This window comes from Oryctolagus cuniculus, chromosome 2 (assembly GCF_051225735.1).
Source record: "Oryctolagus cuniculus isolate XC-2025 breed Fujian yellow rabbit chromosome 2, ASM5122573v1, whole genome shotgun sequence".
NCBI lineage: Eukaryota > Metazoa > Chordata > Mammalia > Lagomorpha > Leporidae > Oryctolagus > Oryctolagus cuniculus.
In genome coordinates, this window is record NC_142868.1 from 17,663,806 (window position 1) to 17,686,943 (window position 23,138).

At 43.0% G+C, this 23,138-nt stretch overlaps 1 protein-coding gene across 2 annotated transcripts in view; it reads right to left on the minus strand.

The window, feature by feature from the left end:
* Positions 1-409: 409 nt before the first annotated feature.
* The window catches only part of ADGRA3 (adhesion G protein-coupled receptor A3), a 139,144-nt gene continuing 116,415 nt past the window's right edge, over positions 410-23,138 (minus strand). For both annotated transcript variants that reach the window (XM_008274595.5, XM_070069597.2), the window contains 4 exons: positions 22,587-22,710; positions 5,142-5,287; positions 2,112-2,207; positions 410-1,988 (listed from right to left, as the gene is read on the minus strand). In XM_008274595.5, the coding sequence (XP_008272817.4) occupies positions 746-1,988; positions 2,112-2,207; positions 5,142-5,287; positions 22,587-22,710 (1,609 nt within the window). In that variant the 3' untranslated portion in view covers positions 410-745. The remainder of the gene's footprint in view (positions 1,989-2,111; positions 2,208-5,141; positions 5,288-22,586; positions 22,711-23,138) is intronic.

Consider the following 23,138-nt stretch of genomic DNA (forward strand, 5'->3'; position numbering starts at 1 on the left):
GGGCAAAAATGATGCAACTTGGACAGTTTTTTAGGCATTTCCACTTTTAAAAGTTCTGTAGGAGAACTTTTCAAAGTTCTGTACTGTTTGCAATTACAGTTACAAAACATATCAATCTAAAATTCACTTTGACTTATAAGGAGTCATCTAAATCTTGATAGAAAATGAGTATTACGAAAAAACTATGCATGAATTTCAAAAATGTTCATACTAAAATCAACTTTTGTTTTAACTCGGGAAACCATGAACTTTTTTTAAAGTACTTCTTATATATGCTGCATCTGGTAACCATGTAATGTATCTGATCACATGTTTATGCACAATTACCCTTAAAATACCCCAAAGCATAAATTTCAGTAAAATAGAACTAAACACTTGTCTTGTAAAATATAAAAATGAAAAACAGACACAATGACAAATGCCTATTTATTATATTAAATACAAGCTTGAAATGTTAAGTCAATAGTACAGAGTCCAAGTCATTACATTTTGGATTCCCAAAATTGTCCTATTGGGGCTTTGACAACTAAAACAATGGTTTCAAGGTTTTCTGTAAATTTTCTAAGGGGGGAAAAAGGCAACAATTTGGGGATACAAAACAAATGAAATCCAAAACTTAGAAGTTTATTCAAAACGGAGTCGAATTCCTCAGGTGGCTGTAAACATCTATTTTCCAATGTTCAGAGCTTAAGGGAATGTGAATATCACAGTTCATACCAACTTCTGCCTAGGAAGCCCCGGAGCGCTACACGGTGGTCTCGTGTTTCCACAGCCCGGTCCTGACATTGCCAGTGCTATCGACCCCGTGCAAGGGCCCATCCTGCCCACTGCTTTTTGTCGGTGCATTCTGAGTGGCCAAGTTGAGGCCATACGACTTCTGCTGGCTTTCCAGCTCCACTGCGGTTGGCTTCCTCAATGCATCCTTTTTACTGCTGGTTGAAACGGGCTTTTCAAAGTTCCTGCCGCTCTTGGGAAGTGTGCTACCAGCGTCGCTGCTGTCCGGGTGGGGCGGGTTGTACTGTCTCTCACGGTAGGCCAGGTAAGCTCTGCGACTCCTCGCGTGCCCCTCGCTGTTGCCTGTGCGACTTCTAGGCAGGCCGTTCTGCACACTGCCCTCCACGCTCGTCGGGACGTCGTAGGCATACTCCCTCAGGACCGTGAGTCGGCTCGCCCGGTGTCCCTTACTGCGATTTTTATGGTGCCGGCCCGGGTGTGCATTTGTTCGAAACTGAACGTCGACAGGGGCCACGTGCATTTTGATATCGTTGTCCATTGAGTGTTCCGTCAGACTGTTATCAAGCTGCGGAGTGGAGTTCAAAGGTAAGGAATTGGTATGGCACTGAGCCGCAGCAGCCTGCAAGTTGGTTAATTTGCAGCCCTGGGAGGAATTTTTGAAGCTCGATGCGCTTTTGTTTGTGCACGAAGACTCTGCGCTGCTGTTGATGCATTTCGGAGCCTCGCCGGCCGTGCCGCCGGTATTGGGGGGCTGCACGTTGACTTGCACCGAGTAGGAGCTCCGTCCCGGGCAGCATGTCATGGTCCAGGCGAGTCTGACGTCCTCTCTGTTCACACAGTGCTGAACCACGATGAACGCACTGAAGCTTAAACAGGTGGCTCCAAAAAAGAAGCTGAACACCAAGTCTAGAGGGTAGTACAGAGATACGGCCAAGGCCCCAAACATCCACAGAGCCACATACAAGAGCAGCGTAAGGCTGGCCCCCAGGAGTTGAGCGTGAAAAGTGTGCTCGTTCTCCAACGCTGATGCAGAAATCAGAGACAAAGACATGGAATCCTGATGATTTATTTCACCGTGTTCATTGGCCGCCAGCCTCTGCTGCTCCTCGGTGGGCTCCTTAAGCTCGTATTTGCGCTCGGGGTGCCTTTTCAACTGAATAAATATGCTTAGAAAATACATACAGTTTACGAAAGTGATGAAGCTGGCCGGTCCGTAGAAGGCGCCCAAGGAGGGTTCCCACGCCATCCAGCAACTAGGAAAGAACACAGGGAAGCAGCTCAGATGCTGTGCAGTAACTGGTGGTGCCTAGAAGATGCTTAAACAAAAACGGACAGAAGCAACTGGGCCAGGTACACAGAGAACACACAATACTCACTAGGGTGCGTTTGGCCGACTGCCGTAATTCTTGATGTTGGCTGCTGCTGTTATGCCACAAACTATGATGGGGATCCCACCACCGATCAGGTAAAACCTAGGAGGAGTGACAGCAGTGAATGTCCGTCTATGCCAGATTTTTCTCAGTGTCTCACTACGTTCCAAGACATTCTTTGCAAGATTATTAAACTTTTATTACAAAAACATACTGAGGGATATATTCGGGAGGCTGCAGGTTTTTTGTTTTTGTTTTAGCAATACCATGTTTCTGTTTTGTTTTGGATTTCTTTGAAAGCACAGGCCCAGGAAGTTTCGGAGCTGGGGAAACCTGGTTAGCTGCTGCCACCCTGTGGACTTGCACAGTAGTGCTGAGCCACGGAGCAGAAAGGGCTCCTTATAACTTTATGAGGGACTGGCTTCTTTTGATTCAGCTGATGAACTGGAAATTCAGACCATGACCCAAGAGGCACTGAGACCTCGCGGTGCCAGGAACAGCATGACAGACAATGTTGTTTTAGTTACTGATCAGTGCTCAGCTAAGCCCGGTTATTGTAGGACCTCCGATCACTGTTTCCTAAGACAAGGATGGTATCTGGATGCTGCACCTTCAGAGTGAAGAAGCCCTCTGCCTGCCCCAACCCTGCGCCTCCAGAGCAGCTGGGAAGGCACAGGTCTGAAGGGTGCAGTAAGAACTGAAGAAGGACAGAGTGGTGACTAGGACTGCAAAGAAAAGCTTGACCTCTGAGATTTCTGCTCTTCCTGAAAAGAACCTTCAGCCCAGGCGGGATCCCCTAGGGCACCACCAGAATTTAATCCTGCATTTGCTCCTACTGAGACAAGGCCCCCAGTCCTGAACGTGCTGTGTAACAGCAGTGTCCATGGCATATTCTTCATACACTGTTTCTCCTTAAGTTTGTTGTTAGTACTGCTGAAAACTGATGGATCTACAGCCCCGTCTTGTCCTGCACAGACTCGGGGGAAGCTAATAGATGTTCCCTCCTCCCTCTTCCTACCACACTAACTCACGTTTTATTCTAGCCTGAAAAGAAGGCCGTTGTTCCAAAAACAATCTCGGGTTCTGCCACTCCCTCTGCCAACATTCTCCCCTCTGAGACTTCCCGTTATCAACGAACTCTTATTTTGTGGGTTTCAAAACTTCTTCTGCAATGCCTCTTCTTAGCTTATATATAAGCTCGAGTTTCCCCACCCTTCTACAAGCTTGCACCACACCTTCTTTTTCTCTCCCTTCAGCGGCAAACTCCAGGACACGTGGCTGCAGGTACCCTGGCTGCAGCCAGCTGGGGCCAGCCCTGGCCCACTCTCCACCCTGCCCACTCCTCTCCACACAGCAGTGCAGCTGCAGCTTCTTTCAGTGCAAGCAGAGGGAGGGGAGGAAGGGGTCCACAAGCTCTAGGGTGGGGCTGCCACCCTAGAATCACTGTGAGAATGCAAGGTGTTTGATGCCAACACAGCCTTTTCCTTAACCTCTTGTGACTTTTTTTTTCCAAATCCCTAGGAAAGCACAGTCGCCCAAACACACCACCTCTCGTGTTTCTAACACATGTGGTGACAAAGGTGCACACTCCCCTCCCAGACCCAGTCTCATGCTCATCACACACATTCTCAGGGCTGCTCTTTCATTTCTTCCCCTGATCTTTCACCGCCAAGCCAGGAAGCCAGGGAGTGGCCCAGGGATCATTCTTTCCCTCACTTCTCCAGGAGAGATCTAGTTCATGATCACAGCTTCAACAGCCGCACCTGGCAGTGGGTCCTGCCTCACCACTGTGTCTAGCTCGCCTTGTCTGCTGACCCCTAGAGCTCCAAAAAGGTCCACTTGGCACCAGGAGTACTGGTGAGCCCCCTCCGCTGTGTTCCTGCACCACTGCTACTTTCCCTGCAGTGTTTCCTCAATGGACAGAACACTACGGAGGCATCCTAGCTAACAGAGTGGGTAAGGTGTAGCCGGCTGCGTGTGTCTCTTCCTCATGCTCATTAAACCTGGCTGGACTCGTATCCCAGAGAAACACACTCAGTGTCCTCCTCCCTCCTCTCCAGGCCAGCAATCTGGCTTCAGCCCTCACGGGGACCACAGCAAGGACCCCTGTGGAATTCCTTATTCTCTAGGAATCCGATTTACATCCCACACTACCGCCATGGCCTTCCTTCTAAAATGACACTGGATCAAGTTACTCCCTTAGTTAAGCCTTCAGTGGCCACTCACATTTCAACATGGCCCCAAAGGCCCCAAACCCAGCTCCCACGCTGAGTTCCTGCCGCTCTGCACCACACCCCCAGACGCCAGTCAGCCTGGACTCAGCTGGCTCCTCTATTTGGCATGCCACCCATCCTTTGCCTGAACAAGAAGCAAGGTTCAGGATAGTGGTTCAGCATTTCCAAACAGCCCAGGATCCTTCCCAAGTTAATGGTGCCTCCATTTGGAATTCCCAAAAACCTAACATGACTACAGCCCTTCTGCGGACTGCACACACCAAGGGCCAGGCGGTCAACACACACAGTCAGCACTGATGAAGCTGTGCTCTTACAGTAAGATAAACCACTGGCAAGGCTTCTGTTCTAATGGGTAGGGAGGACATAACTCCAACTCCACTATGTCTTTTGTAGAGAATAATTAAATGGATACAAACTTGAGCAGGTAGAAATCTCTAACATATGACCTCAAGGAAAGAAAAAGAGCTAACATTTTCTTAAGGCCTCTTACATGGCCAGATCAGTTTAAGTGTTTTTCCCAGTAACTCACTCATTCCTAGTGACAGCTCTATGAGGTATAATCTGCCCCACTTCAGAGCTGATGAGCCGGGAAGCCAGTGGGATGCAGCTAACTCAGGACACACACACAGCAGGAGCATAACCTGCAGGGTGCCCAGTTTATAATCCATTCTTTTCCTTCCCAGAATGTAGTCTCCATTTTTTTGAGTTATAATTGATGATCTCTGTGTCAACATTGACGAACAAAATGTTTAACTGACATTTAAGATAACACTGAAGATGTTACAACAAAGGCATCAGATACCTGAGCATCGGTCTTGGTGGAGGTGGTGGTTCGTCGGGGTCCTGGCACCTCTTTGCTTTTCTAGTAACTTGCTTATAGATATTTCGAGCTGTCACACCCACCCACAGGACTGTGGCAAGGGTGGAATAATGAAGAATTATCCCAACCTACAAGGAAGAAGGAAGAATGTATAAACTAGAGGAAAAAAGTGTTCCTACTACGACTTATTATGAAGATTGCTAAGTTTGCTCAAAAGCAGTATGCATTCTAATGAAATACAAAGTGGATTCTAATGATCAACTACTTTTCTGCCTGTTAATAAAACAAAGCATTCAAAGCGGCTTAAGACAGAGGAATATGTTCCTCCAGTACACAAACCAACAGCCTAGCACACACCAGGCAACCTTTCACACACCACAGGACTGGCTCCTAGAACCAAAGGCATGGTTTTCAGAGATGCCAGGTTACAGAGTTCAGTTTCTAATGCCCATTTTCAGGAAGAACACAGAGGGTAAGAGTAACACAAAGAACCGCTTCTGTGTAAGAGACCTGAGTTATTTTTCATGTTGTTGTTTGAATGGACACATGCAAAACCGCACATACGTATGGGATACCATGATAGGTGCCCAGATTGTGCAGTGTCCAATCATGATAAACACGCCTATCTCCTCAACACTGCTTTATGGTGAAAACATTCAAAAATCCTTCTAGTGAGAAATACATAGTACATTATCATGATCTATACCTCCTCTAATGAGCAGAACACAAAAACTTGTTATTCCCATACACCTAGAACTTAGTAGCCATTAACCAACCTCACCCTAGTCCTTCCTTCCCCTTCTCTTCACAGCCTCTGATAAACACCATTATACTCTTAACTTCTACGAGAACAACTTTTTCAGGTTCATTTATGAAAGAGATCACGGGATACTTTTCAGGGATTGGCTTATCTTACATACAACAATCACCTCCAGTTCCATCGGTTTTGAAAATGACAAAATCCTGCCCCTTTTATGGCTGAGTAGTATTCCACCATATATATGTACCACATTTTCTTCATTCATCACTGACAGGACACTTAGGCTGCTTCCCTTGCTTGATTACTGTGACTAGTGCTGCAATAAACATGGGAGTGCGGGTGTCTCTTCAACAGGTCGATGTCATTTCCCATAGATAAATACCAGCAGTGTGGACTGCGAGACCGTATGAGACCTCAGTCCTAATTTACGGCATTCACACATTAAAGTAGTAAGAAAGCAGTGTATCAGTGGTGACGAGAATAAACCTGAATATTAGAAATTTCACTTGCTTTTAAAAGTGGTATTTACCTCTTACCTATCATGTGACCTGGGTTATACACATCTCAAACACTGGCTTCCTGATTTGAAACGCTGACAGTACTGTTAAAATACTGTGAGATTAAATAAGATGGACTATAGAAGGTATTTAATACACTACCTGGTATACAATAAACAATTAGTAAAATGTGTTATTACTGTTACATGATAGGAGTATGGCTTTGACGAAATAATATGCCTTCTCTGAAATTAAGTTTACTCAATTTAGCATGAGAGCACTTCAAAAACTCCATGGAGAAAAGGAAGTAGGGGGCCAGTGTTGTGGCATAGCAGGTAAAAAACTGCTGCCAGCAACAGTGGCATTCCATGTAGACATCAGTTGGAGTCCTGACTGCTCTACTTCCAATCCAGCATCCCTGCTAATGGCCTGGGAAAGCAGTGAAAGATGGCCCAGGTGCTTGGGTCCCTGACAGCTACGTGGGAGACATGGAAGAAGCTCCTGGCTCCTGGCTTTGGCCTGGCCCAGCCCCAGCTATTGCAGTCATCTGGGGAGTGAATCACAGATCTCTTTCTGTTTCTCTCCCTCTCTCTGTAACATTCACTTTCAACTAAAAAAATAAATCTTTAAAAAGAAAGTAAAGGTTTATTTTAACGCAAAAATGTTTTTCAATCCTTGGGATACAGTAAGTGCTCATAGAGTGTGATTGTAATTTAGGTAGATAATTGTACCAATTAAGATTATTCCCTGGTGGATGATTTAAGGAGCACGTTTATCCTATGATTTGTTTGAAGAACTCCAATTGACAATGCAGTTCTAGATGAAGACTGGATAGTGGAAAAGAAAGCTTTGAAATCAATTTTTTTTAAAGATTTATTTAATTATTTAAAGGCAGAAGAACACAGAGGCAGAGAAAGAGAGAGAGAGAAGTCTTCCATCCACTGGCTCATTCCCCAAACAGCCACACTGGCCGGAACTAGGCCGATCAGAAGTCAGGAACTTTTTTGGGGTCTCCCACATGGATGCAGGGGCCCAAATACTTGGACCATCTTCCACTGCTTTCCCAGGCCACAGCAGAGAGCTGGATCGGAAGTGGAGCAGCTGGGATTCGAACCAGCACTCTTATGGGATGTCAGCACTGCAGGCAGCAGCTTTACCTGCTAAACCACAGCGATGGCCCAAAATTTAAGAAAAATACTGGGCTGGTGTTGTGGTGTAGCATGTAAAGCCACCACCACCTGTGATGCTAGCATCCCATATGAGCGCCGGTTCAGATCCTGGCTGTTCCACTTCCAATTCAGCTCACTGCTAATGGCCTTGGAAAAGCATCAGAAAATGCCCCAAGTATGTGGGCCCCTGGCACCCATGTGAAGACCCAGATGAAGCTGCCAGCTCCTGGCTTTGGCCTGCTGTTGAGGCCATTAGGGGAGTGAACCAGTGGATGGATGGAAGATTTCTCTCTGTTTAACTCTTTCAAAATATAAGTCTTAAAAAGAAAAATAGGTGTCATGAATATAGTAATTCTTTATTATGTATCAAGTCTTATTTTCACAGGATCAAAACCCAAGGTAGTCACCATCCAGGCTATGTCGCGCAGTAACTGAGGGGCAGCTGGGAGGCAGGATCAAGCTTGGCCAAACTAGAGAAGTCAGAAGTTTTCTTCTTAAAGAGCAAAGTGCCTCTTTGGTTCCTAGTAGTTTTGCTGACTGCACTGTGAAAGTAAAATTTACAGAGAGAACTGGAACAAAAAGCATAAAATAACCCTTTGAGCTATCTAAAGTCATAGCAAATACCGTGCATAAAAATAGTATAAATGAATTTGGTGCTCAGAAAGCAATAAATTCAAGACACATCATTGATAGGGACTTAAGATAGGAAGGCTGTGCTATTTAACTGCTGGAGTTTTCTGACATAAAGGTCAACAGAATGAGACACAGTTTGAAAATATGGACGTTAAAAATACAGTTTAAAATATTTTCAACATGGGAGGTGCAAGATAGATTTTTCTAAAGGTAAAAACTTAATCTTTAGGCTCTATAGCATCTCCTATGGCATTTCTAAGTTTCCAGATTAGAGTCCACTCTTACAGATACTGAAGCATTCCAGTTAAAAGATTATTGCCCACTGAGAAAGTCAACGATTGGGCTGACATCTACAAACTGGGCCACACAAGTGAATCACTAAATATCGTACAAGCACCAGAAAAACAGAGGAACTGAGACCCAGAAGAGCGGGTGTCCTGTCTTCTGGGATGTACTGCTTCTCTCTATCTGACACTTGGGAGTGAAACCCAGCCTCACTGTCATATTTTCTTCCAAAAAAACCTCGAAGATCCACATGGAAACTCTATACAATTGGGAAACAGATAATCTAATCTGTAGGGCATATACACAGCTAATTAAATTCAACAGATTATTACTTACAAACGCCACTTTACCACACGTCACCAATTTCCAAAACTGCGGAAGGGGCATAAAATGGACTTTTGTGATAAATATAATCATATATAATATATAAAAATTCCGCTAGCAGTAGCTTCTACTAATGAATTCCTATGGGTGTCCAAAAACATTTTTCTGTATGTGATTTAACACTACCACCCTGACATTACCATTCACTCGGTGTTACTAATCTGGAGACCCACAGAGTCTGAGGCTGAGGCTGAGAAGTGAAATTACCTCTCAGAGGGCTATGACTCCACTCAAGCCTGGTGGCTGCCAAGCCATTTTCTACCATTGTGTGCCAGCTCCCACTAAATGGGAAAGCACAGGATTGAGAGCAAGGGGCACCCCAAGTCCAAAAGACGAGTATTTCAACCCCAATCCTGCCACCTAACAGCCCTAGTGTTTGTGGGAAAGTTACCCAAATTCCTGTGGCTAAGCTTATGTATTTACAAACTACAGGAAGAAAAGGCACCTCCTAGGTTAGTGTGAGTGAAGATCACACATTGGCAGTGGTTGGCAAGTAGAAGGCTTTTACGATTCACTAATTAGACTTTCCCCAACGCCACCCACATGCCATTAACAGCAGTCGTCTAGGAGCAGATAGAGATGTAGCTGCCAGCACGGTTTATAGAGTGATTCATGGAATGGCACAGCAATGAGGTAACTAAAGTAACACCCAGCTGAATCCCTTCAAAGCACAGCTAAGGAAACTAGGACCAGAAAATTAATGCCCAAACAGTGCTTTAGTCACACACTACGTAGAAGAGATCCTCAACCCTGAGCTGCTGGTCCCTGTGTTCTGTCATTTGGCTTCTTAGTTCTCCTGCAGCTCTCCCACCTGCAAAGCAGAGTGGGAGACCACAGAACGCACCAAAGGCACCACCTGGAACTGGCCAGTCAGGCAAAGTGGGAAGTACCTGGCTATGGGGTCTTAAATAACCTCAGCCAATCACTGTGGGGAAGAAACTATCAGGACCCAATCACACTGTTGGTAAAACAACTGGGCTCTAAAAGGCAAGCAAGAAAGACAAAACACAGGCAGGCATTTGGCATGGTAGTTAAAACACTGCTTGGGGCACCTATTCCTGGGTTTGAGTCCTGGCTCATCTACTTCTGATCCACCTTCCTGATAATGTACACCCTAGACAAAGACAGATGTTGGTAGAAGTACTTGGGTCCCTGTTACCCACAGGGTATACCTGGGTTGAATCCCAGACTCCTGGCCTCACTCTGGCCCACTCCTGCCTGCTGCAAATATTTAAAGAGTGAACCAGTGGAAGGAAAAGTTCTCTGCCTTCTCTCTCTCTCTGCCTTTCAAATAAAACAAAAAGATTTCAAAGAAAGACCAAATGATATGAATTATGTGCAGATACAAAGCTGCAAATGGAAAAACATGTACACAGTAGGGTTCAGTTTTCCATTCAGAAGAAACTTTACAATCATTTAACTGAGCAGTCCAGCCCAGTAATTTATTAACATTCTGCCCTCTGAAGTGAGGTGACTAACAATACAAGCTGTTTAAGCAGAGGTGGAATCAGAACTCACCTGATAGAACCTGGAATCCTCAGCCACTCCTTTTCTTTTTACTCCACCACCCCCTCTGCTTGGCTGGCTATTAGAGGAATTAAGTTTCACAATCGCAAAGCAACTACTGAGTCAGAAACAGAAGCATCATTATGCTACGTCTTTCATAAAAGCAGCAGAGGAAGTCTTAAACACAAGAAACACAAGGAAGACTACACGCAAATGTCCATCTGGAGATGTGCCTTGCCTTCATCATTTGTAAACTATTTTTTAATTAATTTATTCATTTGAAAGTCAGCGTTACACAGAGAGAGGAGAGGAAGAGAGAGAGACAGAGAGAGAGGTCTTCCATCCGCTGGTTCACTCCCCAGTTGGCCGCAACAGCTGGAGCTGTGTCGATCCGAAGCCAGGAGCCAGGAGCTTCCTCTGGGTCTCCCACACAGGTGCAAGGGCTCACGGACGTGGGCCATCTTCTACTGCTTTCCTAGGCCATAGAAGGAAACTGGATCGGAAGAGGAGCAGCCAGGACTAGAACCGGCGCCCATATGGGATGCTGGCGCCTCAGGCCAGGGCGTTAACCCTCTGCGCCACAACACCGGCCCCCATTCTTAAACTTTTAACATGAACATTTTTCTAGAGACCCTAAAAAGGCAGGGCAGTTCCTCTCCTTTCCTTTCAGAAAGTGTGCACAACAGCATCCGGGACGATGGAAAGCAGCCATTTTTACAATGACCTCGTTCCAGGGGCTGGTGCTGTGGTATAGCGGGTAAAAGCCCTGGCCTGAAGTGCCGGCATCCCATATGGGTGCCGATTCTAGTCCCAATTGCTCCACTTCCAATATAGCTCTCTGTGATGGCCTGGGATAGCAGTAGAAGATGGCTCAAGTCCTTGGGCCCCTGCACCAACATGGGAGACCCGGAAGAAGCTCCTGGCTCCTCGTTTCGGGTTGGCGCAGCTCCAGGCTGTTGCGGCCACCTGGGGAGTGAACCAGTTGATGGAAGACTCTCTCTCTGTCTCTACCTCTCTCTGAAACTCTTTCAAATAAATAAAATAAATCTTAAAAAAGAAAAAAAAAACACAATGGCCTCGTTCAACTCACTTCCTTAGTGAAATAAATTTGGGTCTGCTTCATTCAGCCAATGAGTATCTTTACATAAAACTGTGACTATAACTATTATGAGTGTGTGCCAGGTACTGTGCTAACAGACGATTCGCTTGGCACAACCCCAGGCTGGAGGAATCTGTTTGCAGTAACCAGTATCCAGTAACTGTTTGCTGAACTCCTACTCTGGCTAACCCCTGTCCTGGACTCTGTATAAACACAGGTGAATCCAACTGTTTTATTTCCTGTCTAGGAAGAGATCAGAAGCCAGAGTCGAGACGTAGTACACTGTAAGGATTTACAGGTACTCGGGGTTATTCATGAGGACCACAGCATAACAGCAGGTGGTAAGGGAGGGACTCTTAGAAACAGTGAGAGAGACCTGGAAAGTGAATGGGGGCCCCTGAAAAAGAGGTGGAAGCAAGGTCTTCTTGCATGTGCATTGGGGTGATCTGAGACCCATGATCTGACTTGTTGTACACTCCAAGCAGAAGTTTATATTCCAGTGTATAGTACTGGCACCAAACACAAATACCTCACACAGCTGAGAGGTAATTTCATCAATAATACTCGTAGCAAAACTAGACAGCAGTGATAGAGCAGTTAGCTGTGGGCCTGCTCCTCTTGAGACTACTGAGTCATTTAATCCTTTCACTAACTCTCAGACACATACACTTTCTTAATTGGATCTGTGAACCCCAGAACCTTCTAGACGGAGCCTGAGTGGCTAATACTGGCCCTAAATTCAATAGAGTCCCGCCACAATGGGCTGAGTAGAGACTGCCCATGAACTCTGCTGTTCTCTGCCTAAAGTAGAGACACCCTCAGCTGAACTTGGCAGCCCTTTCTATTTGCACTGCACACACAGTCTCTAAACAGCGCCTGGAACACCATCTGGACTCAACCACTGAATGGCAATCTGTGGTTTCTTTTAAAGGCCAACCAAGGGTGGGCATTTGGCACAGGAGCTGAGATGCCATTTGGAGTGCTGGCATCTACTGAGCCATATGGGAATGCCTGGGTTCCAACATCAGCTCCTCTTCCGATTCCAGCATCCTGTGAATGCACATTTTGGGAAGGCAGCTGATGGCTCAGGTACTTGGGTCCCTGCCACCCACGCTGGAGACCAGGATGGAATTCTAGGCTCTTGGCTCCAGCTTGGCTCAGTCCTGGCTGTTTCAGATATTTTGGGAATTGAACAGCAGATGCAAGATCTTTAACATGTATCTTTCTTGTTAGGTAGGAAGTTAGAAATTGAGCCTATGTGTGCACGAGAAAGGCCTGAAGACCAGCACCACTGCAGAATCTCCACAGCCCAGCATCTTGCACTTCAAAGTCCTGCCCGGATCCTGATGACCTTCCAGGGAGTCCTGCCCCTTCGCCTCGGTAACCTTCCAGGTGCAGCCTAGTATCTGCACTTAAGTCCTGCTCAGATCCTGATGAATTTCCAGGGGCTCCTGCCCCTTCTACCTGGCCTGATAACCATCCTTCCTCTAAGGTGGAGCCACGCCAGCCAGGCTTCCCCTGTCTGATAACTTCAGGGGGAAAAACTCAGAAAGGAGTTTTTCGTATTTACACCCAACAAGTCCTTCGCTCGGGAGGAGAAGAAGGATAGGGGGAGGGAAGGCAAGACCCATCCCCTTAAAAACCCCAGCCTAAATGTGAAATGCACACTTTCTCTCAGGTCCTGTCTGGAGAGGTGCCCATCCATTCTTACAGATGTCCCTACTCTAATAAACTTTGCTATTTTGCTTTCCACTACTCTGTCTCATACCTGAATTCTTTCTTGCATGAAGACAAGGACCCTTTGCTTCTCTGGTAACATTTCTCTCTCTGCCTTTTAAATGAATTATTTAAAAAAAAATGCCTTGTGGCATGGCAAGTTAAGCTGCTTCCTGCAATTCTGGTATCCCATATGAGTTCCAGTTTGTGGCCTGGCTGCTCCACTACCAATCAAGTTCCCTGCTAATGGTCTGGGAAAAGCAGAGGATGATGGTTCAAGAGTTTAGATCCGTGTACTCAGGTGGGAGACCTGGAGGAAGCTCCTGGCTCCTCGCTCCAGCTTAGCCCAGACCTGGCTGTTGCAGCAATCTAGGAATGAACCAGTAGATGGAAGACCTCTCTCTTTCTCTGTCTCTCCATCTTTCTTTTTTTTTCTTTTTCTTCTTCTTCTTCTTCTTCTTTTTTTTTTTTTTTTTTTTTGGACAGGCAGAGTTAGAGAAAGAGACAGAGAGAGAAAGGTCTTCCTTCTGTTGGTTCACCCCCCAAATGGCTGCTACAGCCGGCGCGCTGCGCTGATCCGAAGCCAGAAGCCAGGTACTTCTCCTGGTCTCCCATGTGGGTGCAGGGCCCAAGCACTTGGGCCATCCTCCACTGCCTTCCCGGGCCACAGCAGAGAGCTAGACTGGAAGAGGAGCAACTGGGACAGAACCGGCGCCCCAACTAGGACTAGAACCCAGAGTACCGGCGCCGCAGGCGGAAGATTAGCCTAGTGAGCCACAGCACCGGCCTCTCCATCTTTCTAACTCCAACTTTCAAGTAAATAATCTTTAAAAAGAAATAAGAGGGAAGGGATAGAGGGAGGGAGGGGTGAAGAGAGGGAGGGAGGGCAAGCCGATCCACCAGAATGAGGGCTTCCTATCCATGCTTCTGCCTTTAAATGCCAGCACCTTTTCCTTCTCTCAGTGGACATTTTTCTTTTGTACCAACGGCTGTATCTCCTCAGCTTGCAACTGGTTTAATGAAATCAAGTTTCTCTTTCATCTTAAATGATTTTCTGATGGATTTCTGGGAACAGGTCTCAGGTACCAATACCAGACTCCTTGTAAGGTTGAGGTTCATGACACATCTAATGACTGGGATGAAAACAGCATGCCTTTATTTATTTAATTAGTTGCTGCAAATAACATCCTAAGTGTCTGAGAACCTATCCGCATGACCTTGACATCAACCTGTATCTAACCACATGCACCCCTTCCCTCAAGGGAACCATCACCTAATATCTTAGCTGTCTTTTTTACATGGTTGCACTGCACATAGCTACTTTCATTAAAAGTGTGCTTTTTGTTTTACTTAGTTTTATCTTTGGAAAAAAAATGAATCTAATTTATGGAATTTAACTTTTTTCACTTGACCCATTCATGTTGTTCTGTCCTGCCATAATTCATTACTTCTGACTACTGGATAGCACAGTTCATTCATTCACTATCTGTATGATGGCCATTTGGGTTGCTTCCAGGATTTTTGCTGTTAGGTACTGTGCCGCTATGAATATTTATGTCCATGGACACATTCATATACACACAGGCAAGGAGATACTTTGTGAACCCAGGGGTAAAACTGTTGGATTCCAGAGTACATGAGTACCTTCAGAAGGTAAAGTCTCCCAGAGCACATCCAGTTGTGAGGAGTCAAATGGGTAACAGGCAGTCAGGGTGGTTCCCTGGTAGAAATTTGGAATAGCGAGGTGCCTGCTCCCCCTGAAAAGGTTATCTTTAGCAAATCAAAGTGTCCTCCTTCTACAGGAATCTCCAAGTTTACAAATTTACCATGAGAATAGCAAGGGAGCAGTGACCCCTTCCCATCCTTCTAGATGGTTTTTCTGTTTTATCAGGACCAAGCCAGATATTTTAAAGGACTGTAAATCAGGTCCTGGGGTTTTGTCCCTGCCTGGTAACGGAATGCCAATCTGATCTTCAAGTTTTTTTTTTTTCTTTTGAAATTGTACTTAAAAAACCTCAGTGCTACAAGGTTCTTTGGGTTTTTTCCTCTCTTGGAAGCCCCTCTCCTTGCTGCTCTGGCTGGAGGTCTCTGACACTAATAAATCTATGCAAATCTCTCTGCTGTCCTCTTGGAAATTCTTCTTCCATGTGAGACAAAGAACAGAGGTAACAATAATTTCTCTGATATTAAATCTTGCCATCCTGGGAGCGAGTGTATCTTTCCACTGATTTAGGTCTTTTTTCATACAGAATTTTATTTGTTAAATATTTAACAACTTTTATTATCCTAGGTACTTGCCAGTCTTTGTTATTATATAAACCATATATTCTCATTGTTTTCTTATAGTTGCATTTGTGCACAACAGCAGCAAACCTTTGTATTATACTTATGTTTTGCAAAGTTTTCTATTACTTTTATTTATGTGTGATTTTTAAAATATAAATAATCACATCATCTGACAATTTAATCATCATTCCCAATTTACAGGTGAGAACACTGAGCCACAGATTAAATACTGAAATCATGACCTCAAAGAGGTACCTGCACTCCCGTGTTCACTGCAGCACTTTTACTAATGACCAAGAGGCAGGAACAACCTACATGTCTATGGATGATTAATGGATAAATAAATAGTATATACATAAAATGGAATATTTTGAAGCCATTAAAAAAACATCAAATTCTACAACATGATGAAACCTTGAAGACACTATGCTAAATCAAATAAGATAATCATAGAAAGCTAAATACTGCCAGATTCCACTTGTATTATTATCTAAATCCATGAAAGTCAAATCCTTTAAAGTGTTGTTTGCTAGGGAGTGGGGGAGGAGAAAAGAGGGCATTGCTCTTCAGTGGGAACAAAGAATCAGTCACATGAGAAGAAAACGTGGAGAGAACTGATATGCAATGCTGTGCTTACAGTTAACACTGTACACTCTACTGAAAAGTTAGGAGGGTACATCTCATGCTATGCGTTGTTAAACACAATTTGAAAAGAACAACAATGAATATGAGTTCAATAAACTGCCCATAGAAACATAGCTGACAAATGGTAGAAGGGAAACCCAAATCCAGGAGCATGATTCTTAATTACTGTGTTACACCTATGCTACCAAGCATACAGAAAACAATACATAAACACACATGAAATTTTGCCTATTTGCTACTCATCTACAAGAAGAGTTTCATTTTCTTATATTGAAGTACTAAGACTACACATACAAGAATTTATTTGGAAAGAGTTGAATATAGTTTAATTCTTCATATTTATCAAACCTGGTAAGTTTTTTTATTTGTACATCTTACAGTAAAACCTGTTCTAAATTCTAATGCTTTTATCAGTGAGTGAACTAATTTTTAAACACGACCAAAAGAGATCCTCACCACGACACGTTGTAATTAAACTCTCCACAGTGAAACATAAAGAAAAGATCCTAAAATGTGCAAGAGAGAAACGTCAGATTACTCTCAGAGGATCTCCAATCAGACTCACAGCTGACTTCTCATCAGAAACTCTACAAGCTAGGAGGGAATGGCGAGATATAGCCCAGGTACTAAGAGACAACAACTGTCAGCCCAGAATATTATATCCTGCAAAGCTATCATTTGTGAATGAAGGTGAAATAAAGACTTTTCATAACAAACAGAAATTGAAAGAATTTGTTGCCACTCGTCCAGCCCTGCAAAAGATGCTTAAAGATGTGTTACACACAGAAACAAAGAAACACAGTCATCAATATGAAAGAAGGTAAAGGAAGGAAACCTCACAGCAAAAGATCACAGGGAATTCAAAGCATATATTAGAACTTATCTTTGGCAAATGGCAGGGCAAAGTTACCACTTATCATTAGTCACATTGAACGTGAATGGCCTGAACTGTCCAGTTAAAAGACACCGTTTGGCTGACTGGGTTAAGGAACAAAACCCATCTATTTGCTGCTTACAAGAAACACATCTTTCTAACAAAGATCCATACAGACTGAAAGTGAAAGGCTGGAAAAAGATATACCATGCCAACAGAAATGAAAAAAGAGCAGGCGTAGCCATCTTAATATCAGACACCATAAACTTTACTACAAAAACCGTTAAGAGAGACAAAGAGGGACACTACATAATGATTAAGGGATCAATTCAACAGGAAGATATAACAATTATCAATGTATATGCACCTAACTACAGGGCACCGGTTTATCTAAAAGATTTGTTAACGGACTTAAAGGGAGACTTAGACCCCAATACAATAGTACTGGGGGACTTCAATACTCCACTCTCAGAAATAGACAGATCAATAGGACAGAAGATCAACAAGGATACAGTAGATTTAAACGACACTATAGCCCAAATGGATCTAACAGATATATACAGAACTTTCAATCCTACAGCTAAAGATTTTACATTCTTCTCAGCAGTACATGGAACCTTCTCTAGGATTGACCACATACTAGGCCATAAAGCAAGTCTCAGCAAATTCAAAAGAATTAGAATCATATCATGCAGCTTCTCAGACCATAAAGGAATGAAGTTGGAAATGAACAACTCAGGAATCCCTAGAGCATATGCAAACACATGGAGATTGAACAACATGCTCCTGAATGAACAATGGGTCATAGAAGAAATCAAAAGAGAAATCAAAAACTTTCTGGAAGTAAATGAGGATAACAGCACAACATACCAAAACTTATGGGACGCAGCAAAAGCAGTGTTAAGAGGAAAGTTTATATCAATAGGTGCCTACATCAAGAAATTGGAAAGGCACCAAATAGATGAGCTTTCTATTCACCTCAAGGATCTAGAAAACCTACAGCAAACCAGACCCAAATCTAGTAGGAGAAGAGAAATAATTAAAATCAGAGAAGAAATCAACAGGATTGAATCAAGAAAAACATTACAAAAAATCAGCCAAACGAGGAGCTGGTTTTTTGAAAAAATAAACAAAATTGACACCCCATTGGCCCAACTAACTAAAAAAAGAAGAGAAAAGACCCAAATCAATAAAATCAGAGATGAAAAAGGAAATGTAACAACAGACACCACAGAAATAAAAAGAATCATCAGAAATTACTACAAGGACTTGTATGCCAGCAAACAGGGAAACCTATCAAAAATGGATAGATTCCTGGACACATGCAACCTACCTAAATTGAACCAGGAAGACATCGAAAACCTAAACAGACCCATAACTGAGACAGAAATTGAAACAGTAATAAAGGCCCTCCCAACAAAGAAAAGCCCAGGACCAGATGGATTCACTGCTGAATTCTACCAGACATTTAAAGAAGAACTAACTCCAATTCTTCTCAAACTATTCAGAACAATCGAAGAAGAGGGAATCCTCCCAAATTCTTTCTATGCAGCCAGCATCACCTTAATTCCTAAGCCAGAAAAAGATGCAGCACTGAAAGAGAATTACAGACCAATATCCCTGATGAACATAGATGCAAAAATCCTCAATAAAATTCTCGCCAATAGAATGCAACAACACATCAGAAAGATCATCCACCCAGACCAAGTGGGATTTATCCCTGGTATGCAGGGATGGTTTAATGTGTGCAAGACAATCAATGTGATACACCACATTAACTGACTGCAGAAGAAAAAACATATGATTATCTCAATAGATGCCGAGAAAGCATTTGATAAAATACAACACCCGTTCATGATGAAAACTCTAAGCAAACTGGGTTTGGAAGGAACATTCCTCAATACAATCAAAGCAATCTATGAAAAACCCACAGCCAACATCCTATTGAATGGGGAAAAGTTGGAAGCATTTCCACTGAGATCTGGGACCAGACAGGGATGCCCACTCTCACCACTGCTATTCAATATAGTTCTGGAGGTTCTAGCCAGAGCTATTAGGCAAGAAAAAGAAATTAAAGGGATACAAATTGGGAAGGAAGAACTCAAACTATCCCTCTTTGCAGATGACATGATTCTTTATTTAGGGGACCCAAAGAACTCTACAAGAGACTATTGGAACTCATAGAAGAGTTTGGCAAAGTAGCAGGGTATAAAATCAATGCACAAAAATCAACAGCCTTTGTATACACAGACAATGCCATGGCTGAGGAAGAACTTCTAAGATCAATCCCATTCACAATAGCTACAAAAACAATCAAATACCTTGGAATAAACTTAACCAAGGACGTTAAAGATCTCTACGATGAAAATTACAAAACCTTAAAGAAAGAAATACAAGAGGATACCAAGAAATGGAAAAATCTTCCATGCTCATGGATTGGAAGAATCAATATATCAAAATGTCCATTCTCCCAAAAGTAATTTATAAATTCAATGCAATACCAATCAAGATACCGAAGACCTTCTTCTCAGATCTGGAAAAATTGGTGCTGAAATTTATATGGAGGCACAAGAGACCTCGAATAGCTAAAGCAATCTTGTACAACAAAAACAAAGCCGGAGGCATCACAATACCAGATTTCAGGACATACTACAGGGCAGTTGTAATCAAAACAGCATGGTACTGGTACAGAAACAGATGGATAGACCAATGGAACAGAATTGAAATACCAGAAATCAACCCAAACATCTACAGCCAACTTATATTCGATCAAGGATCTAAAACTAATTCCTGGAGCAAGGACAGTCTATTCAATAAATGGTGCTGGGAAAATTGGATTTCCACATGCAGAATCATGAAGCAAGACCCCTACCTTACACCTTACACAAAAATCCACTCAACATGGATTAAAGACCTAAATCTACGACCTGACACCATCAAGTTACTAGAGAACATTGGAGAAACCCTTCAAGATATTGGCACAGGCAAAGAGTTTCTGGAAAAGACCCGGGAGGCACAGGCAGTCAAAGCCAAAATTAACTATTGGGATTGCATCAAATTGAGAAGTTTCTGTACTGCAAAAGAAACAGTCAGGAGAGTGAAGAGACAACCGACAGAATGGGAAAAAATATTTGCAAACTATGCAACAGATAAAGGGTTAATAACCAGAATCTACAAGGAGATAAAGAAACTCCACAAAAACAAAACCAACAACCCAATTAGGAGATGGGCCAAGGACCTCAATAGACATTTTTCAAAAGAGGAAATCCAAATGGCCAACAGGCACATGAAAAAATGTTCAAGGTCATTAGCAATCAGGGAAATGCAAATCAAAACCACATTGAGGTTCCACCTCACCCCGGTTAGAATGGCTCACATTCAGAAATCCACCAACAACAGATGCTGGCGAGGATGTGGGGAAAAAGGGACACTAACACACTGTTGGTGGGAATGCAAGCTGGTCAAGCCACTATGGAAGTCAGTCTGGAGATCCCTCAGGAACCTGAAGATAACCCTACCGTTCGACCCAGCCATCCCACTCCTTGGAATTTACCCAAAGGAATTTAAATTGGCAAACAAAAAAGCAGTCTGCAGCCTAATGTTTATTGCAGCACAATTCACAATAGCTAAGACCTGGAACCAACCTAAATGCCCATCAACTGTAGACTGGATAAAGAAATTATGGGATATGTACTCTTTAGAATACTATACCGCAGTAAGAAACAACGAAATCCAGTCATTTGCAACAAAATGGAGGAATCTGGAACACATCATGCTGAGTGAAATAAGCCAGTCCCAAAGGGACAAATACCATATGTTCTCCCTGATTGGTGACAACTGACTGAACACCAAAAAGGAAACCTGCTGAAGTGGAATGGACACTATGGGAAACGGTGACTTGATCAGCATAGCCCTGACTGTTAATGAACAACTTAATACATTATCCCTCTTAGTAGTTTCTTTGTCTGTTCTACTTAATATGACTGGTTTAATTCTGTAATTAATTCACAGTTATTCTTAAGTGTTGAAATTTAACTGAAATGTGATCCCTGTTAAACATAAGAGTGGGAATAAGAGAGGGAAGAGATGTATAATTTGGGACATGCTCAAGCTGACTTGCCCCAAATGGTAGAGTTAGAAACATACCAGGGTACTCCAATTTAATCCCATCAAGGTGGCATGTACCAATGCCATCTCACTATTCCAAGTGATCAATTTCAGTTCACAATTGATCATAATGAAAGGACTAAGAGTCAAAGGGAGCACATAAGCAAGTCTAGGACCTGCTAACACTAACCGATAGAATAAATAAAGGGGAGAGTGATCCAACATGGGAAGTGAGATACTCAGCAGACTCATAGAATGGCAGATGTCCTAAATAGCACTCTGGCCTCAGAATAAGCCCTAAAGGCATTCGGATCTGGCTGAAAAGCCCATGAGAGTATTTCAGGCATGGAAAGCCAAGACACTCTGGCAAAAGATCTCTGTGAGTGAGATCTCAGTGGAAAGAACAGGTCTTCAAAGAAGGAGGTACCTTTCTCTGAAGGGAGGAGAGAACCTCCACTTTGACTATGACCTTGTCTAAACAAGATAAGAATCGGAGAACTCAGAGGGCTTCCATAGCCTTGGAAACTCATGACTGGAGCATAGGGAGATTACTGATGCCATAGACAGGAGTGTCAATTGGTAAAGTCAACAACAGGAGTCACTGTGCACTTACTCCTCATGTAGGATCTCTGTCCTTAATGTGCTGTGCATTGAAATTTAATGCTATAACGAGTACTCAAACAGTATATTTCACTTTGTGTTTCTATGGGGGTGCAAACTGTTGAAATCTTTACTTAATGCATACTAAACTGATCCTCTGTAAAAAAAAAAAAAAAAAGAAAAAAAAAAAAAGAAAAAAACTATCAACTCCCAACTTGACTCTCACTGGGATTAAACATGACAATAGGTCTGATCTGATTTCATCATCATTAAAAAAAAATCATCTATTATTTTTCACTTTATGTTTCTGTGTGGGAGCAAACTGTTGAAATCCTTACTTAATGTATACTAAGCTGATCTTCTGTATATTAAGATAATCGAAAATGAATCTTGATGTGAATGGAAGGGGAGAGGGAGTGGGAAAGGGGAGGGTTGTGGGTGGGAGGGACGGTATGGGGAGGAAGCCATTGTAATCCATAAATCGTACTTTGGAAATTTATATTCATTAAATAAAAGTTAAAAAAAAAAACAAAAAACAAAAAAAAACCCCAAAATTCTATTATCTGAAAATATCATTTTTAGTGAAAAGTCAGGACTTCACAAATTTCTTAAATTACATGTTAGGTACTGCAGCAGACATAGTACCTGAATTCACAGTGAAAAGGAAGCAAGCTGTTGAAGTGACATATTCAGCTATGGAATGATTTGAAGTATACTGGTAAACCGTTCACGTCACAGACATTAGGTTTAGCTCAAAAGAAAAGGCTTTAATGAAACATTTTTCCTTTTATAGTTAATGAAACATATGAAATTGTTTTCTAGTATCAACATTTTTTTCCATTTCCATTTTTTCCGCTTTAACTTACTGCTTGGCAGACGCTGGCATTTCTGGTTTGAGTTATTCCTCCCACAAAGACCACACAGGTCAGAAAAATATGAAAGCACAAGTTCACGAGCATGTGCCAGCTCTTGAGACTGATCCTAATCAAACTGTTAAAAAGGGAGGGAGAGGAGAGGGGATTAATAGTCAGTCTAGTATATTTGAGGTGAGACATTATGATGTCCACCTATAAGCTAATTCCACCTGTGCAAAAGGCCAAATTTAAATAAGTTTAAATTGACATTTAAATACCTTATTTAACAAGCATATACTCACATAACCTACGTGCAGGACTTGAGGAATCATTTAACTCACTACAGTCTCCTAACAAAACTTTATGTATTAACAAAGACTACTTGTTTATGAATCCAGGCAATGCCATGCATGTTCTCCACCGCTGGAAACATGTGGGCTTGGCTACTTCGCCATCTCAGAGCAGACTGTGGGCTTGGTTATTTCGCAATCTCAGAGCAGACTGCCTGCCTGGCCACCCAGCCCTTTCTAAGCATCAATGGGTCTTTTGCTTGACTTGCTAGGG